The sequence below is a fragment of the Cervus canadensis genome, chromosome 6, assembly GCF_019320065.1.
Source record: "Cervus canadensis isolate Bull #8, Minnesota chromosome 6, ASM1932006v1, whole genome shotgun sequence".
Taxonomy (NCBI): Eukaryota; Metazoa; Chordata; class Mammalia; order Artiodactyla; family Cervidae; genus Cervus; species Cervus canadensis.
In genome coordinates, this window is record NC_057391.1 from 48,500,551 (window position 1) to 48,515,690 (window position 15,140).

Here is a 15,140-nt window from a genome sequence, read left to right on the forward strand (position 1 = left end):
CTTGCATAATTTCTTAAACCATTAGTCTCTTTGCCATTTTAAGATAGCCTTCATTTCCTAAAATAAGAAACCAAGGACTGACCAGCACCATGGACTGACTTTCTGTCACTTGTCTCATGGAGTCCATTCTTTTCTTAAGAAAAGTCCTGAAGAGACCAGTTCAAAAGTTACAGGCCTTTCCCCTTTGCCTACCCAGCAAAAGGAAAGAGATCTAACTGGGGTTTACACATGTAAGTTGTTCAATTCACCAGTTGGTTTGGTCAGAGTCATTGCTGTGTTCTGGTTCTGACTATAAATTAGGCAAATGCTTGTTCCAGCACCATTCAGGTTTCCTTGTGAAGTCACTTAAGCCCTCTGACAGAGAAACTAGTAGCTCAGGCTGGATGACTGTCAGTTTGATCCACGATTTACCCTTTTGGGGTATTGGCCGGAGCCTGGACTGTAATAAATACTTCCTCAGCCTCAGTACATGCTCTGTATGTAGGTGAGACTCTCCTTCCTTCCTTGTTTGACTCCCTCAGTAATTGACAGATTCACTAAAGGTAAGCATTATATTTAATCTTTGGATGACATTGAGGTAAAAATAGCACAAAGGAAATTTCTGAATTGGGGGTGACGCTAGATTGCATAATGATCAAGGTTTTCTTGTAATTCTTCAAATTCTGTACTTTAGTTATATACCAGCAAGTATGCTGTGCTTTGCTTAGTTACCGTCATGTCCCAGCTTTGCAACCCCATGGACTGTAGCCTGCCGGGCTCCTCTGTCCATGGGGATTTTCCAGGCAAGAATACTGGAGTGGGTTACCATGCCCTCCTCCAGGGGATCTTCCTAACCCAGGGATTGAACCCAGGTCTCCCGCATTGCAGGTGGATTGTTTACCGTCTGAGTCACCAGGGAAGCCCAAGAATACTGGCGGAGCAAGTATTACTACTATAGTACTTTCGTATAGTACAGCACCACGGACTGACTTTCTGTCACTTGTCTCATGGAGTCCATTCTGTTGTCTATTCCCTTAGATTTTTATTAACAACGAGTGGCAGAACTCAGAGAGTGGGAGAGTGTTCCCTGTCTATAATCCAGCCACAGGAGAACAGGTGTGTGAAGTTCAAGAAGCAGACAAGGTATGTTCATCTGAGAAGAAAAATTGCTATGAAATAACTACCTTCAGACAGCAGAACACTAAATTTATGGTCTCCAGACATCACCACTAATGTTCATGTATCACCTTTTTGTGTGTGTGTGTGTGAAAGCAAATGTTTCTTCCTTTATTGTATCATTGTCTCTCTTCCTCTCTAACAGGCAGACATAGACAAAGCAGTGCAGGCAGCCCGCCTGGCTTTCTCTCTGGGTTCAGTGTGGAGAAGGATGGATGCTTCAGAAAGAGGCCGTCTGTTGGATAAGCTTGCAGACTTGGTGGAACGAGATAGGGCAGTCCTTGCAGTAAGTAACCTAAGAAAACATCGTCTTTACTGCCAAATTTACCATTCATTGAAATTTAGATTCCTCAGTTTTTCTGAAAGCATGATATGAAGCAGATCTGGGGAACAAGTGAGTTCAGTTCAGTTCAGTCGCTCAGTTGTGTCCGACTCTTTGCGACCCCATGAATCGCAGCAGGCCAGGCCTCCCTGTCCATCACAAACTCCCGGAGTTTACTCAAACTCATGCCCATCGAGTTGGTGATGTCATCCAGTGAAGGAGTACATAATAACTCATGAAAAGGGGGAGAGGTTTGGCTTTTGGGGACGAGCTGAATGTCTCTTCTTACTAAATTTTGAAGAACAAAACCATAGCTTCCCATGACTGGTATGGATCTTGCTGCTTTCCTTGTCCCTCTCCTTCCCACCCTCAAGAAAAAGAACAAAAACAGTCCAGCAGTGGGAAAGTGACCATGCTGCCTGCAGGAAGCCAAACCACTCATTGGTTTTTTGGCATTCAGAAGAGTTTTACCTCTCCAGTGTGAGCCCCTCTTGACCAAAGAGAATCCTTCAGAAGCAGAAGGTGTGATGCAGACCTCTCATACAGCTCTGCTCCCTTTGTTCTTTGGTCACTTTCTAGAGTTAATAGAAAGGAGAGACGGGAGACAGCAACTTTCTTTTGCTACAGAGATCATTTTCTCACATAAGGGACATTCCCTTTCCTACTGGTTTGTCGTTGTTGATGCTGTTTTAAAAATAGAAGTCAGTTTCTTAGAGAATACAAACTCTTTTGGACACTGGAACCATTTTGGAATGCCTGTAGTCTCCACCTGCATGACCCATAGTTGATCATTTAATATTGAGGGCATCCTTGTCGAGTCAGTGCATTAAGGCCGTGAATACTACAGTCTCCCCTCTGCTTGGAAAGTCACGTCACTGTTGGGTTTCCTTTGGGGGAGGGGAGCATCAGTCCCTTAGGCATTGTCCCTTCTACCACCACTCTCCCCTCTTCCATCCCCCTCATGGATCTATTTCTAGTGTGGAAACAAAAATGGATGCTTTATGGAGATGGTTTGGAACTCCTGCGGTGCCTAACATATATTTGTCCATAAAAGCATTTTCTGGTTTGGTACTTCAAGGAATGCTGTTTCCAATGAGATGTTTCTACATATTGGGAAAAGATGTTTCATGGAGATTCATAAGACACTTAGCATATTAAAGACTGACAAGCCCTACTCAGTATGTCTCAACCCTGTTGGAGCCTCAACACTAATTTTCTGGCTAACCTGTCAATATCATACAAAACAATTCTTTGGACTACCTTGGGGGAATGCTGGTCTGTATGCTGTCTCTTTACTGGATTGTGATTTCTTTGAGAGTGTAAAGTGTGTTTTACTCCTTTTGTTGTGATCCAAGTGTAGTTCTTGGCACATAAATAGTGTGATGGGGGCACATTGATGGTCTGTAAGTATCTATTTCAGTTAAATCCATACAGTATTCATAACATTAGATTAGCAGTACTTACTAGATGAAGATGTGGTTCATTTCTGCAGTTATCTTTTCATGTCATAAAATTCAAATGCCATCCTTTCTCTGACATGTCTCACTGTGGTCAAGTCCTTTTTCCTATCACACTTAAATGAGAGTCCTACTTTTAAACACTCCTAAGCAATGTGACGAATGAGTTTTATTAAGAGGTAGCCTCTTGAATATAGGGAAGCTCCTGACTAGAATACTGAAGTTAATATTGCATCTAGGTAAACACAATTGAGAATAAACCCAGGGCTGGCAACTCTCAGGTGATCAACAGCTCATAGGGATGGACCACTTAGGTGGCCTAGAATCTGATGAATGACTCTACTTTAGTCTGTGTAGTGTTGACCTTGGCTGTATGCCCTCTGTGTGGAGAATATATTCATCTCACAGACCTATAAATATTCTAAAAAGAACTGGGAAATACCTTGTTTTGCTAATATACAGTGAATAGGTCACATAATATTTTTAAATGAGTTCCATCTTATACACATAGTATGTGAATAAATTACACTGTAAATATTATTTTTATGTCATTGAATGGAGAGTATTTCAATTTTAGTTTTGTTAGTACTCAGATAATTTTAGTGCCAGTATATATTGTAAAATGTCCTTGAGGAAGAGGACATGAGATTGCAAACATATGTTTTTATTTATATTATTTGTTAAATATGTAAAAACCTCTACTATTTCTCAAGTCAAAATACTCTTCTCATTCCAGTGAATTCTTCTTAAATTCTTTACATTACAGACTTATCCTATTTAGGAATGTGTCATTAAAATAATAACATCTATAATCTAAAACTGCTTAATAACTCTAACTCTATTTTTATTAAATGGACCGAGTACTTCACTCTTAATAGATAATGGTTGTTAAGCTAAATATTTACAGAAAACCAGCCCTCATGTTGTTGCAGTATGAGCTTCCCTAGAGGAGATCTTGTTTATTTGGTAGTAATAAATAAACTCGCTCTGCACCGTGGCCATTCCATTTCTCAGCAGGGGTCTTGGCAGCTGTGGAGAACGTTTTATATTCTCATCAAGTGCATAAAAGCCCATGTCCCTGCTCCTCTTTATGGATTCAGATTACTGATGTAGACTCTGAAAAATCCCCGCACAGCTCTGATCATTAATATAACAGAAGCTGGTTGACAAGCAGAACACTTTCTTTATCACCAGTAGTGTTTATGTATTGGAATAGTGGTTACTGGAAACACACACCCAAGCACAAGAACATGCACATACATACTCATGGTGGCTTTTACTGGAAACTAAACTCAACAAACAGTGCTCAAATCTTTTCATTTGGGAAATCAGAGTTGACCAGGTATGCGTCATTATTCAGATTCATTTGTATTCTTTCCATGCCTTTTTTTGTTTGCTCCAGCAATCACTTAGTGTATCACTGGAAAGTTCTCTCTGTTTCTTTTCCCACAGACCATGGAATCCCTCAATGGTGGCAAACCGTTCCTGCAAGCATTTTATGTCGATTTGCAAGGAGTCATCAAAACTCTTCGGTATTATGCAGGCTGGGCTGATAAAATTCACGGGATGACCATTCCTGTAGGTATGTGAGACTGAGTACGCTGAAAAGGGAAACGTGAGACCTCAGCAGAAACACACTGTCACCACCAAACACAGACAGCGGTCAGGTGGGGTGCAGATCTGAGCATACTCTTACAGCACCTTGAACTGAACAAAGAACAAAACAGATTTTGTCGCTGCTTTTGACGGTATCCCTATTTCAGTATGTAGCCAGTCCACACATAAGTGCAGAGAAAGCCTCATCAGTACGTCAGTCAGCTAAGGGACAAGTGTGTATCAGCTACAAAGTTCCTTGCACTGTGCTAGCTTAGGTGCTGGAGGTGGGACAGCACTGGGTGTGGGAAAGCCAGGGAAAACTCTGAGAAGATTAAGACTTGGCCCTTGGTCTTCTGAAACCCAAGATCTTCTTGTTTGGAAGGAAATCCTCTAAAATGTTAACAGTTGTTTTCTGTTAGTGGTGAGCTTATGGATTGTTTATTATTTCTTTTTCATATTTCTCTATATTTTCTGTATTTCCTATAAAGACCATGAACTACTTTTACCATCTGTAAAAACAACCACCATCCTGACACATTGTCTTTTAAAATCCAGTTTTGGAGACAAAACCAGTAAGACAAAATAAAGATCTCTACAGGAGAGTTACAATTAGGTGCTAAGCCATGCGGCTTGGCCTGTCAGTGCTGTGGCCCTTAAAGCAATGGGAAGGCATCCAGCCTAAGTCAGTGGAAAGGTCTCTGTCTGAGCATGAACACAAGCCTGCCAGGCTTCTCTGTCCATAGGGATCCTCCAGGCAAGAACACTGGAGCAGGTTGCCATTTCCTTCTCCAGGGGACCTTTCTGACCCAGGGATGGAACCTGTGTCTCTCACATCTCCTGCATTGTCAGGCAGGTTCTTTACCACTGGTGCCAGCTGGGAAGACCAAGCCTGAGCACTGTGCTGTAGTAACATGGAGTGAAGGGCCTTCACGGCAGCCCCAAGAGTAGGCTCTGTTATTACCAGAGGAGGAAACTGAGGCCTAGAGATGGTAAATTGTCTTCCTGATTCACCCAGCAGATAAACTGTAGAGTCAAAACTTTAACATTAGAGCCTGGTGAATCACTTCACTAGCGAATCTGTTTTAGAAACTGAGAGGAAGAGAGATCATGGCAGGAAAGGGGCCATCTGGAAGAGATATGAGGATATTGGCAGTGGTGAATAGGTATACAGAAAGAAAATACATGTGTTTGAGTGGCTCCTGGATGCTGCTAAGTAGTGTACCAGGTACTCTACCTGTGTTCTTTGGAGAAGAGCCAGCTTTCCATGTGCACACTGGGGAGAGTGGAGAGTGATGCTGGGTACCTTACAGTGCCCAGTGTGGGCTTTCCTCGATGGAGGAGGATTGGTTTCCCAGAAAAGGAACCCAATGGCTGAGAGTGTAGCTGGCTTAGAGCAGTGCCTCTCAAACCTGAATGTGCATATGTATTACCTGGAATTATCTTCAAGTGCAGGTCTAGGATGGGGTCTGAGAATCTGTGTTCCTAACGAGCTGCCAGGCGACGCCTGTGCTGCTGGTTCTCTGCCTCAAGTAGTGAGGAGTCACAGTGACAAAGAAGAGAGACAAGACTTCAAAGGACTATTTTAAAATTATCTCCATGAATGATGGTGACATGTGGAATGCTGGTTTTAGAAAATGGGTTTCTGGTTATAGAGACTCTTCCCTGCCATTCAGAAGTTTCCCAAGTTCAGACTCAGAAGGATGGAGAAGATAAAGGAATGTCAGAATCTTAGTTTAGTCCTGGCTCTCAGATATTACAGACAACTGTTCTTTGTCGGATTTGTAGTATTGAAGAACGGTCTAAGTGAGACAGAGTAATAGTTTGGTATATGCATACTTGTGGGAGGGCCTAGGAATTAAAACCTCTGTTAAGAACAGGACATGCATCAACCTTTTTAGGCTGACCTCTGCTGTTTCAATGCAGAAAGAAAATTATCAGGATCAAAGGCCCCGGTTTTTTTTGCATCCCACCCCACCTGCCATTTCACTGTTTCGGATATTTCAACATCTTTTCAAATGATATAAAGAGATCTTAGAAATAAGATGAAATCGAAGGCTGTTTGAATACGTAAATACCTACTTGGCCTAGCAATGTCTTGGTTTTCTTTTGCCTCCTTAGGATAGAAGTCCTTGATTGATTAGATAAAGATTTGTTGGAATTTTTGATCATAATTGATACTTTACTGTAACTTTATCTGGCAGTAGAGGTGGTTGGTTTATAAGCCTCACTGTTTTCATCTGATGCTGTTTAGAGATTCTGAGTTAGAAGTACAGGGCTTAGAAAAGGCATTCACAGTAGTCTCTCCTACTTTTACTCATAAACTGGCATCCAGCCTGTGAAGGAAAAAAAGGAGGAATTCTGTAAAATGCTAAGTAATTTTTGTTTCCCTGATTTCCCCTAACGTGCATTTAGAGGGATACTAGGATGAAGAACTCTCCAGGGATTCAGGTCGTTAGGCAGAGGTCCTGGGAAGCTGTGGGTCTGGGACATAAAATCTTTCATTGTGGTGCCTCAGGCAGGTGAAGGAAGGACGAAGACAGACATGAACTTGGCCACTTTCCTTTCTGTTCCAGTTTTAGATACATTTTGGCATGCCTATAGGCTATTGAATCTTCATCTCACAACTCCTTTGACTAGTTCAGTGCTTAGGGAATCTGGTTGGCTAAACCAGGGGGTCATAGTAGAAGACCAGGGAAAGGGAGGGTCATTATTATTCACTTATTTATTCTCAAATTTGTTCAATCAGTCCATCTGTGCTTTATTGTCATTTGCAAATTTATAATTTAGTATCAGCTTGATTTTTGTCTCAGTGTTCTTGGCTTTTTTCAGTGAAATCTGGACCATAAGAGAGACCATGAGGTCTTTATATATGTTTCCATGTGCCAAGTTTCTTCAGTTGTGTCCAGCTGTTCACGACCCTGTGGACTGTAGCCTGCTAGGCTTCTCTGTCCATGGGATTCTCCAGGCAAGAATACTGGAGTGGGTTGTCATTTCCTCCTCCAGGGGATCTTCCCAACCCAGGGATTGAATCCAGGTCTCCTGAGGCTCCTGCACTGCAGGCAGATTCTTTACTGCTGAGTCACATTTTCCTGTGAAACAGCCTAATTTTGTTTGAAATTATAAATATAAAGAAATAATTTATGTTTGAGCATGTAAAAGGTCTTTTGCATACAGGATCTGTGTGATTCTATGTGTGACCCTGTGAAACAAGTCACCTTTTAAAAGGTCAGTCCAGTCACTCAGTAGTGTCCCACTCTTTGCAACCCCATGAATCGCAGAACACCAGACCTCCCTGTCCATCACCAACTCCTGGAGTTTACTCAAACTCATGTCCATCGAGTTGGTGATGCCATCCAGCCATCTCATCCTCTTTCGTCCCCTTCTCCTCCTGCCCCCAATCCCTCCCAGCATCAGGGTCTTTTCCAGTGAGTCAGCTCTTCGCATGAGGTGGCCAAAGTATTGGAGTTTCAGCTTCAGCATCAGTCCTTCCAATGAACACCCAGGACTGATCTCCTTTAGGATGGACTGGTTGGATCTCCTTGCAGTCCAAGGGACTCTCAAGAGTCTTCTCCAACACCACAGCTCAAAAGCATCAATTTTTCGGTGCTCAGCTTTCTTCACAGTCGAACTCTCACATCCATACATGACCACTGGAAAAACCATAGCCTTGACTAGATGAACCTTTGTTGACAAATTAATGTCTCTGCTTTTTAACATGCTATCTAGGTTGGTCATAACTTTCCTTCCAAGGAGTAAGCATCTTTTAATTTTGTGGCTGCAGTCACCATCTGCAGTGATTTTGGAGCCCAAAGAAATAAAGTCTGACACTGTTTCTACTGTTTCCCCATCTATTTCCCATGAAGTGATGGGACCAGATGCCATGATCTTAGTTTTCTGAATGTTGAGCTTTAAGCCAACTTTTTCACTCTCCTCTTTCACTTTCATCAAGAGACTTTTTAATTCCTCTTCGCTTTCTGCCATAATGGTGGTGTCATCTGCATATCTGAGGTTATGAATATTTCTCTTGGCAATCTTGATTCCAGCTTGTGCTTCATCCAGCCTAGCATTTCTCATGATGTACTCTGCATATAAGTTAAATAAGCAGGGTGACAATATACAGCCTTGACGTACTCCTTTTCCTATTTGGAATCAGTCTGTTGCTCCGTATCCAGTTCTAATTGTTGCTTCCTGACCTGCATATAGGTTTCTCAAGAGGCAGGTCAGGTGGTCTGGTATGCCCATCTCTTTCAGAATTTTCCACAGTTTATTGTGATCCACACAGTCAAAGGCTTTGGCATAGTCAATAAAGCAGAAATAGATATTTTTCTGGAACTCTCTTGCTTTTTCAATGATCCATTGGATGTTGGCAATTTGATCTCTGGTTTCTCTGTCTTTTCTAAAACCAGCTTGAACATCTGGAAGTTCACGGTTCACGTACTGGTGAATCCTGGCTTGGAGAATTTTGAGCATTACTTTACTAGCGTGTGAGATGAGTGCAATTGTGCGGTAGTTTGAGTATTCTTTGGGATTGCCTTTCTTTGGGATTGGATTGTACACATTTTGCAGGTAAGAAAATGAGACAGCAAGGGTTTAGTGTTTTGAACAAGGTCACATGTGAGTAAGTGGCAGGCCTGAGATTCAAACCCAGGTCTCTCTGCCTGAGCCATTGTAGACCCTCTGGTAGAGACCTATCAGCAGAGTGGGAAAAGGAAGAGGCCAGTTAACCTGGTGAAGTCTTTAACCCTCTGCACATTTTTAGATTAACATTAACCGTTGTTCCTAGAGGAAATACAAGGGTAGAAAGCAGTCATAAAAATAAACCTGAAAGTTTTTTTTAAAATATATGACTACTTAGTTACATTGAGTCATGCTCCATGGTTCATCCAACTTAGTATCCCTAACACTGAAGGATAAGACCCAGAAAGAGTGCGAAGAATTATGCTGTTGTCTCTTGGACTCCTTCCCATTTAGGAAGGCTGGGCATTCTGCCTCATAATGGGAAGAGCTCTTCCTCTACCTGTTCTGCCATGCATCAACCTCAGTCTCTCAGGCATCCCCTCATTCATACTTTCATTCAGCAGATTTTTTTAAGCACCTGTGTTAAACACTAGGATTACAGAGGTAAACAGGGAAGATGCCCATAGAATAGTAAGGAAAACAAGCAGGTAGACAACCGAGTGCAATATAGAGTGGACGTACAGAGTTCAGTGGGTACTCTATAGGAAAGGCATATCACTCAGCATTAAGGCTTCCTGGAGAAGGAAGTGAGATACACAGTTGATAGCTGTACAAGGGCTGATAAGTGAAGATGTAGACAGGGTGATCCCCAGCAGTGCTAACGGTCTGTGCAGAGCATGGAGGGAGCAGAGTACTGTGTGCTAGTGTAGCCAGTTTTAGCAGACAGTGGGGCCCTGGGCCTGGGGAAACTGCTACGAGTTTTTTCCCATAGTAATGGTGAGTCGCTGAATTATTTTAAGTAAATGAGTGTCTTGATCAAAATTGGTTTTAGAAAGAGACTTTGATGACATAATGGATAATCAGCTGCAGAGAGCAAGTATGTACTTTTCCCCCTCCCTCGGAAGGGTAGCCTCCCTCTAGAACATCTGGGAGGAGGGGAAAAGGGTTACAGCATGACCACTGCTGAGCCTCCACTGGACAGCCATGTCTCCCTCTGAACTGAGAGATTCCCTGATCCCTCTCTGTTACATCCCCACCAAGGCCCACAGTTGGATGTTTTCACAGAATCATGCAGTATTAGTTTGACTCACAACGGTCTTAATATTCTTGTCTTTACAACATTATCTATAATTTCTGGCCATAGTACTCAATGGAACCATTCTTTCTGACCATAAATCCTATGCTTTGACCCTTCTGCTATAACATCTGCTAATTATGATGATAAATAATAATCATTATTATGATTTATTGTACACTTTCCTTGTGCCTATTATAGTATCTCTAATCTCATAGCAGCTCTCCAGGGGAAGTGGTTTTATCTCCATTTTGATCATTTTTAACCTGTGCCAAAATTCTCTGCTCCTCCAATGGCCACAAAATCCTTGTGCTGGAGGAAGGAACAAAGATTATCTTTAGTTCACTGAGGGAGAAGTCGAGGTTTTGGTTTACATTACTTAAGATTTTTCTCTGTAACAGTGTTGATTTGTTTTGTGATATGTAAGAGAAAATGTAGTTCATACTTTAGCTAAATTCTGACATAAAAATTACTTTATGATACATTAGTATATCAAAACGTTAAAGAGCTACACAGGCCACCTGTAATTATTTATCCAGTTTGCCTTCTTTCAGTTTTACCTGTTAAATTAAAGGATAAGCTAAAAATGTGCAGAAATTGTCTTGAATCCTAAGGTTTTGCCTTCAACAGCTCAATCTGATTTAATGTTTTCAACAGAGAATCCATATGGTGAAATCTTGTTCAATCAATAAGAATGAGGAGCTGTTTGCTCTACCCACCTAAACAGAACCCAGGGCAGATAGAAAGAAATAAAGTGTCTGACTCTTTGCCACCCCATGGAATTCTCCAGGACAAAATACTGGAGTGAGTAGCCTTTCCCTTCTCCAGGGGATCTTCCCAACCCAGGGATGGAACCCAGGTCTCCGCATTGCAGACAAATTCTTTACCAGCTGAACTATCAGGGAAACCCAAAGCAGGTAGAGTTACCTGAACTGGTGGTGACAGATCATGGAGTCTGCTTCACATGTAACCTCTTTGAGAGGCAGGTTGAAGAAAACTCAGGGATCCCTAAGGCCATGCTCCTCATTTCTCAGACAAAGAAACTAAGGTCCAGAGAAGTAAAGTAGCTTTTTTTCCAGGATCACATAATGTGTAGTGATAGAGCTAAGATATGTTCATAATCGACTTAGGAGCATGTAGTTAAACTTCTGAGATGCTAGCACTTGACACCTGGGGGGAACAGTGTCATCTCCACTGTATGTTATTGTAGAATCTCCAGTGTCTGTATATGTATCTGTGGAGTTTATCATTACAGCTGTGAAATGTCCAGTGAGATCTGCTCAGTCTGGAATACATAGAAATCTGCTAGAGGACATAATGAACTAATTCAGTGTAGTTGGTCTAATTGTTCATTACTGGGGTCACCAAAAGATCATTGCTAGTTCCTTGAAAGGTAATTCTGTACACAAATTAGAGATTGGAAGATGGCCATCCATTCATTGAATTGTTTAACAGATTTTAATGCTATTAAATAAACTCATTTTTAGTGTTACCAGGTATATAAAAATCATAGCACTTCTTGAAATGCTCTTAGTATTGTAGTTGGGAGCCATTTCTTGAGGTCCATATTTAAATTTCTCCTCAATTTCTGGCACATTTCAGATTCTTCTGATTTCATTTACCATACATATTACCTAATCATATTCTAGTTTATGTATAGATTGTGTCAATGCCTGATATTCTTATGAGAATAATAATTTTGTTCAATTTTTTTTTTCAAGCAGCTATAAAATCTGCTTTAAGGAGTAATGTTTATCCTAAAGGAATAGTCCACATAATTGTTCTAATTAAGTAATTTCTATCTTTCCTGTGTAATTTGATGTCAGTCAGTCAGTTCAGTCACTTCGTCATGTCCGACTCTGTGACCCCATGGACTGCAGCATGCCAGGCTTCCCTGTCCATCCAACTCCCAGGGCTTGCTCAAACTCATGTCCATTAAATAACATAGAACAGTGACTCACCATTCACAAATATGGAAGAAGTTTTTCTGTTACTCATCCCTAGGGACAAAGACTCTTCTTAGTTTAACTCTGAACTAAGAAATGGCTTAATCCATACATGCTCGGTAAAGTTTGATCCAGAGTTCAACTAAATTCATGATAAAGCTTTTAATTGGAATTCTTCATCAAGGTATATAACACTGAGGTGTAAAAACACATCAGAAAAGTTGTCTCTGGGTGTGTCTTAAACTCCTTCTAAGAACAGTAGTTTTTACTTTCTTGAATGAAATGGAAAAGAGGCTGAGAGATAAAAAGTCCTAAACATGAGATTTAGTATTTCTGTCTTGGTGTCTCATCTCTTCGTTAGTTTTCTCCGCCATGGTTGTGTGCTAACTTGCTGGCTTAGAATATGGTATTCAGAACATTTATTTGTTATTTTCATCTAATGCAGTCCGTTATTGCTGAGTCTGAGCTCTCTCTTGGATGCTTTATATTTGGTAAGAAGACCTAAGATGATTGTAGCCTAAAGTGGAGTATCTGAATTTGCATGGAGATTTTTCCCTATGTCAAGCTGATGTGCTTTATAGTGCAAAGCTAGAGAAATGATGGAAACAATCTTTTTAGTCATCTTACCATATTTAAATAGTGCCACAGCAAAAAGACTAAAGGTGTTTAAGATGGTAAAGAATCTGCCTGCAAACCAGGAGACCCAGATTCTAATCCTGGGTCAAGATTCCGTGGAGAAGGGAATGGCTATCTACTCCAATATTGCCTGGAGAATTCCATGGACAAAGGAGCTTGACAGGCTATAGTCCATGAGGCTATAGTCCATGTCCGTGAGGACATGACTGAGCAACTAACCCTTTCACTTTGGGCTTCCCAGGTGGCTCAGTGGTTAAAAAAAAAAAAAAAATCTGCCTGCCAGTGCAGGAGATGCAGGAGATGTGGGTTCGATCCCTGGGTTGGGAAGATCTCCTGAAGAAGGAAATGGCAACTGTCTCCAGTATTCTTGCCTGGGAAATCCCATGGATAGAGAAACCTAGCGGGCTATTGTCCATGGAGTCACAAAGAGTCAGACACAACTGAGTGACTGAACGCATTAACATAAAAGATGGGAAATGGGCTGTGATTTTTCTTCTAGGCAGAGAGGAGTACTCATACGTCGTCTTAGGTACAGAAGAGAGGGAGGGAGAAGTAACACTGCCACCCGCTGGAGTCCACTTATCCCAGATGCAGAGAGGCACTCAGCCTTAGACTTCCGAACCCGAGAGGAAGCCTGTGCTCTGTAGCATTCCCTTTATTGCTTGAGATACAGGAGACTATGTGAATTCTCTGTCCACACACCACATCCTTGAAGAATCGTCTTCACCCTTTTCCCCCGCCCCATCTGCATTCCTTGACATTACACTCTGATTCTGTGGTTTGTGATATCCACCTAAATCCAAACCTTGTTCACAGAAGAGCCTTTGGTATGTTTCTAAGGAAAGTGAACTTGAAGTCTGATGACCCAGTTTCAAGTTCAGGAACCACAACTTAACCAGTGATACTACTTTAGACTTAACCTTTCTGTGGCATATTTTCACTGATTATAAATTTCAAATAATAATACTTGCCTTAATTTTTCCGTACATTGTTTTGAGCATGAAATGAGGCAAGAATACGAAAATATTTTGTAAAAGTTATATCTGTTTTTGTTTTTATTTTTGTAATTTAAAAGTGTTAAAAACATTGCTTAGATTCTTCTACACTTCAGATTCCTTTCAGGCAAATTAGTAGTTACCAGAGAGGCCAAAATTAAATAGAAATGAAGTCAACAACTATAGATCATCACAATACCTGGGGACTTCCCTTAATCCACTTGGTTCCTCTGGACCTGGGTACTTGGAGTATGGTCTGTGGATCAGAAGCATTGGTGTAACCTAAGAGCTTGTAGAAATTCACACTCTTGGGTTCCACCCTAGACTTACAGGTTCAGAATCTGCATTTTAATAACTCCAGATGCTTTGTGTACACATTTAAATTTGAGAAGCACAGTGTGGCATATTATGTGGCACGATGATGAAAATCAGAACCACAATGAGGTATCACCTCACCCTGGTCAGAATGGCTATCGTCAAAAAAGTCTATAAAAGTAAATCCTGGAGAGACTGTAGAGAAAAGGGAACCCTCCTACACTATTGGTGGGAATATAAATTGGTGCAACCAGAATGAGAACAGTATGGAGGTTCCACAAAAAACTAAAAACAGAGTTGTCATATGATCCAGCAAGTCCACTCCTGGGCATATATCTGGAAAAAACTCTTAACTCAAAAATCATACACCCAATGTTCATAGCAGCACTATTTACAATAGCTAAGACATGGAAGCAACCTAAATGTCCCTTGATGGATGAGTGGATAAAGAAGATATGTGTGTGTGAGTGTGTGTGTGTGTGTGTGTATACACATAATGGAGTATTATTACTCAGCCATATAAAGAGTGAAGTAATGTCATTTGCACTAACATGGATGAACTTAGAAATTATCATACTAAGAGTATCAAGTTGGACAAAAACAAATATCATATGGTATCACTAATATGTGGAATCTTTAAAAGATGATAAAAATGAACTTATTTACGGAATAGACTCACAGACGTAGAAAACAACTTACAGTTACTAAAGTGAGAAGGTAAGGGAGGGATAAATTTGGCATTTTGGATTAACAGATACAGACTACTATATATAAAACAAATAAACAACAAGGACCTACTGTATAGCACGAGGAACTGTATTTAATATCTTATAATAAATGCAAAAAGGCAAAATGGTTGTCTCAGGAGGCCTTTCAAGTAGCTGAGAAAAGAGAAGTGAAAGAAAGGCAAAGAAGAAAAGGAAAGATATACCCATCTGCATGCAGAGTTCTAGAGACTAGCAAGGA

General features: G+C 41.0%; 1 protein-coding gene across 2 annotated transcripts in view; it reads left to right on the forward strand.

Annotated features, from left to right (window-relative positions):
* Window positions 1-15,140, forward strand: part of ALDH1A2 (aldehyde dehydrogenase 1 family member A2) — a 102,517-nt gene that overhangs the window by 44,290 nt on the left and 43,087 nt on the right. For both annotated transcript variants that reach the window (XM_043471846.1, XM_043471844.1), the window contains exons 3-5: window positions 1,018-1,122; window positions 1,301-1,441; window positions 4,387-4,516. In XM_043471846.1, the coding sequence (XP_043327781.1) occupies window positions 1,018-1,122; window positions 1,301-1,441; window positions 4,387-4,516 (376 nt within the window). The remainder of the gene's footprint in view (window positions 1-1,017; window positions 1,123-1,300; window positions 1,442-4,386; window positions 4,517-15,140) is intronic.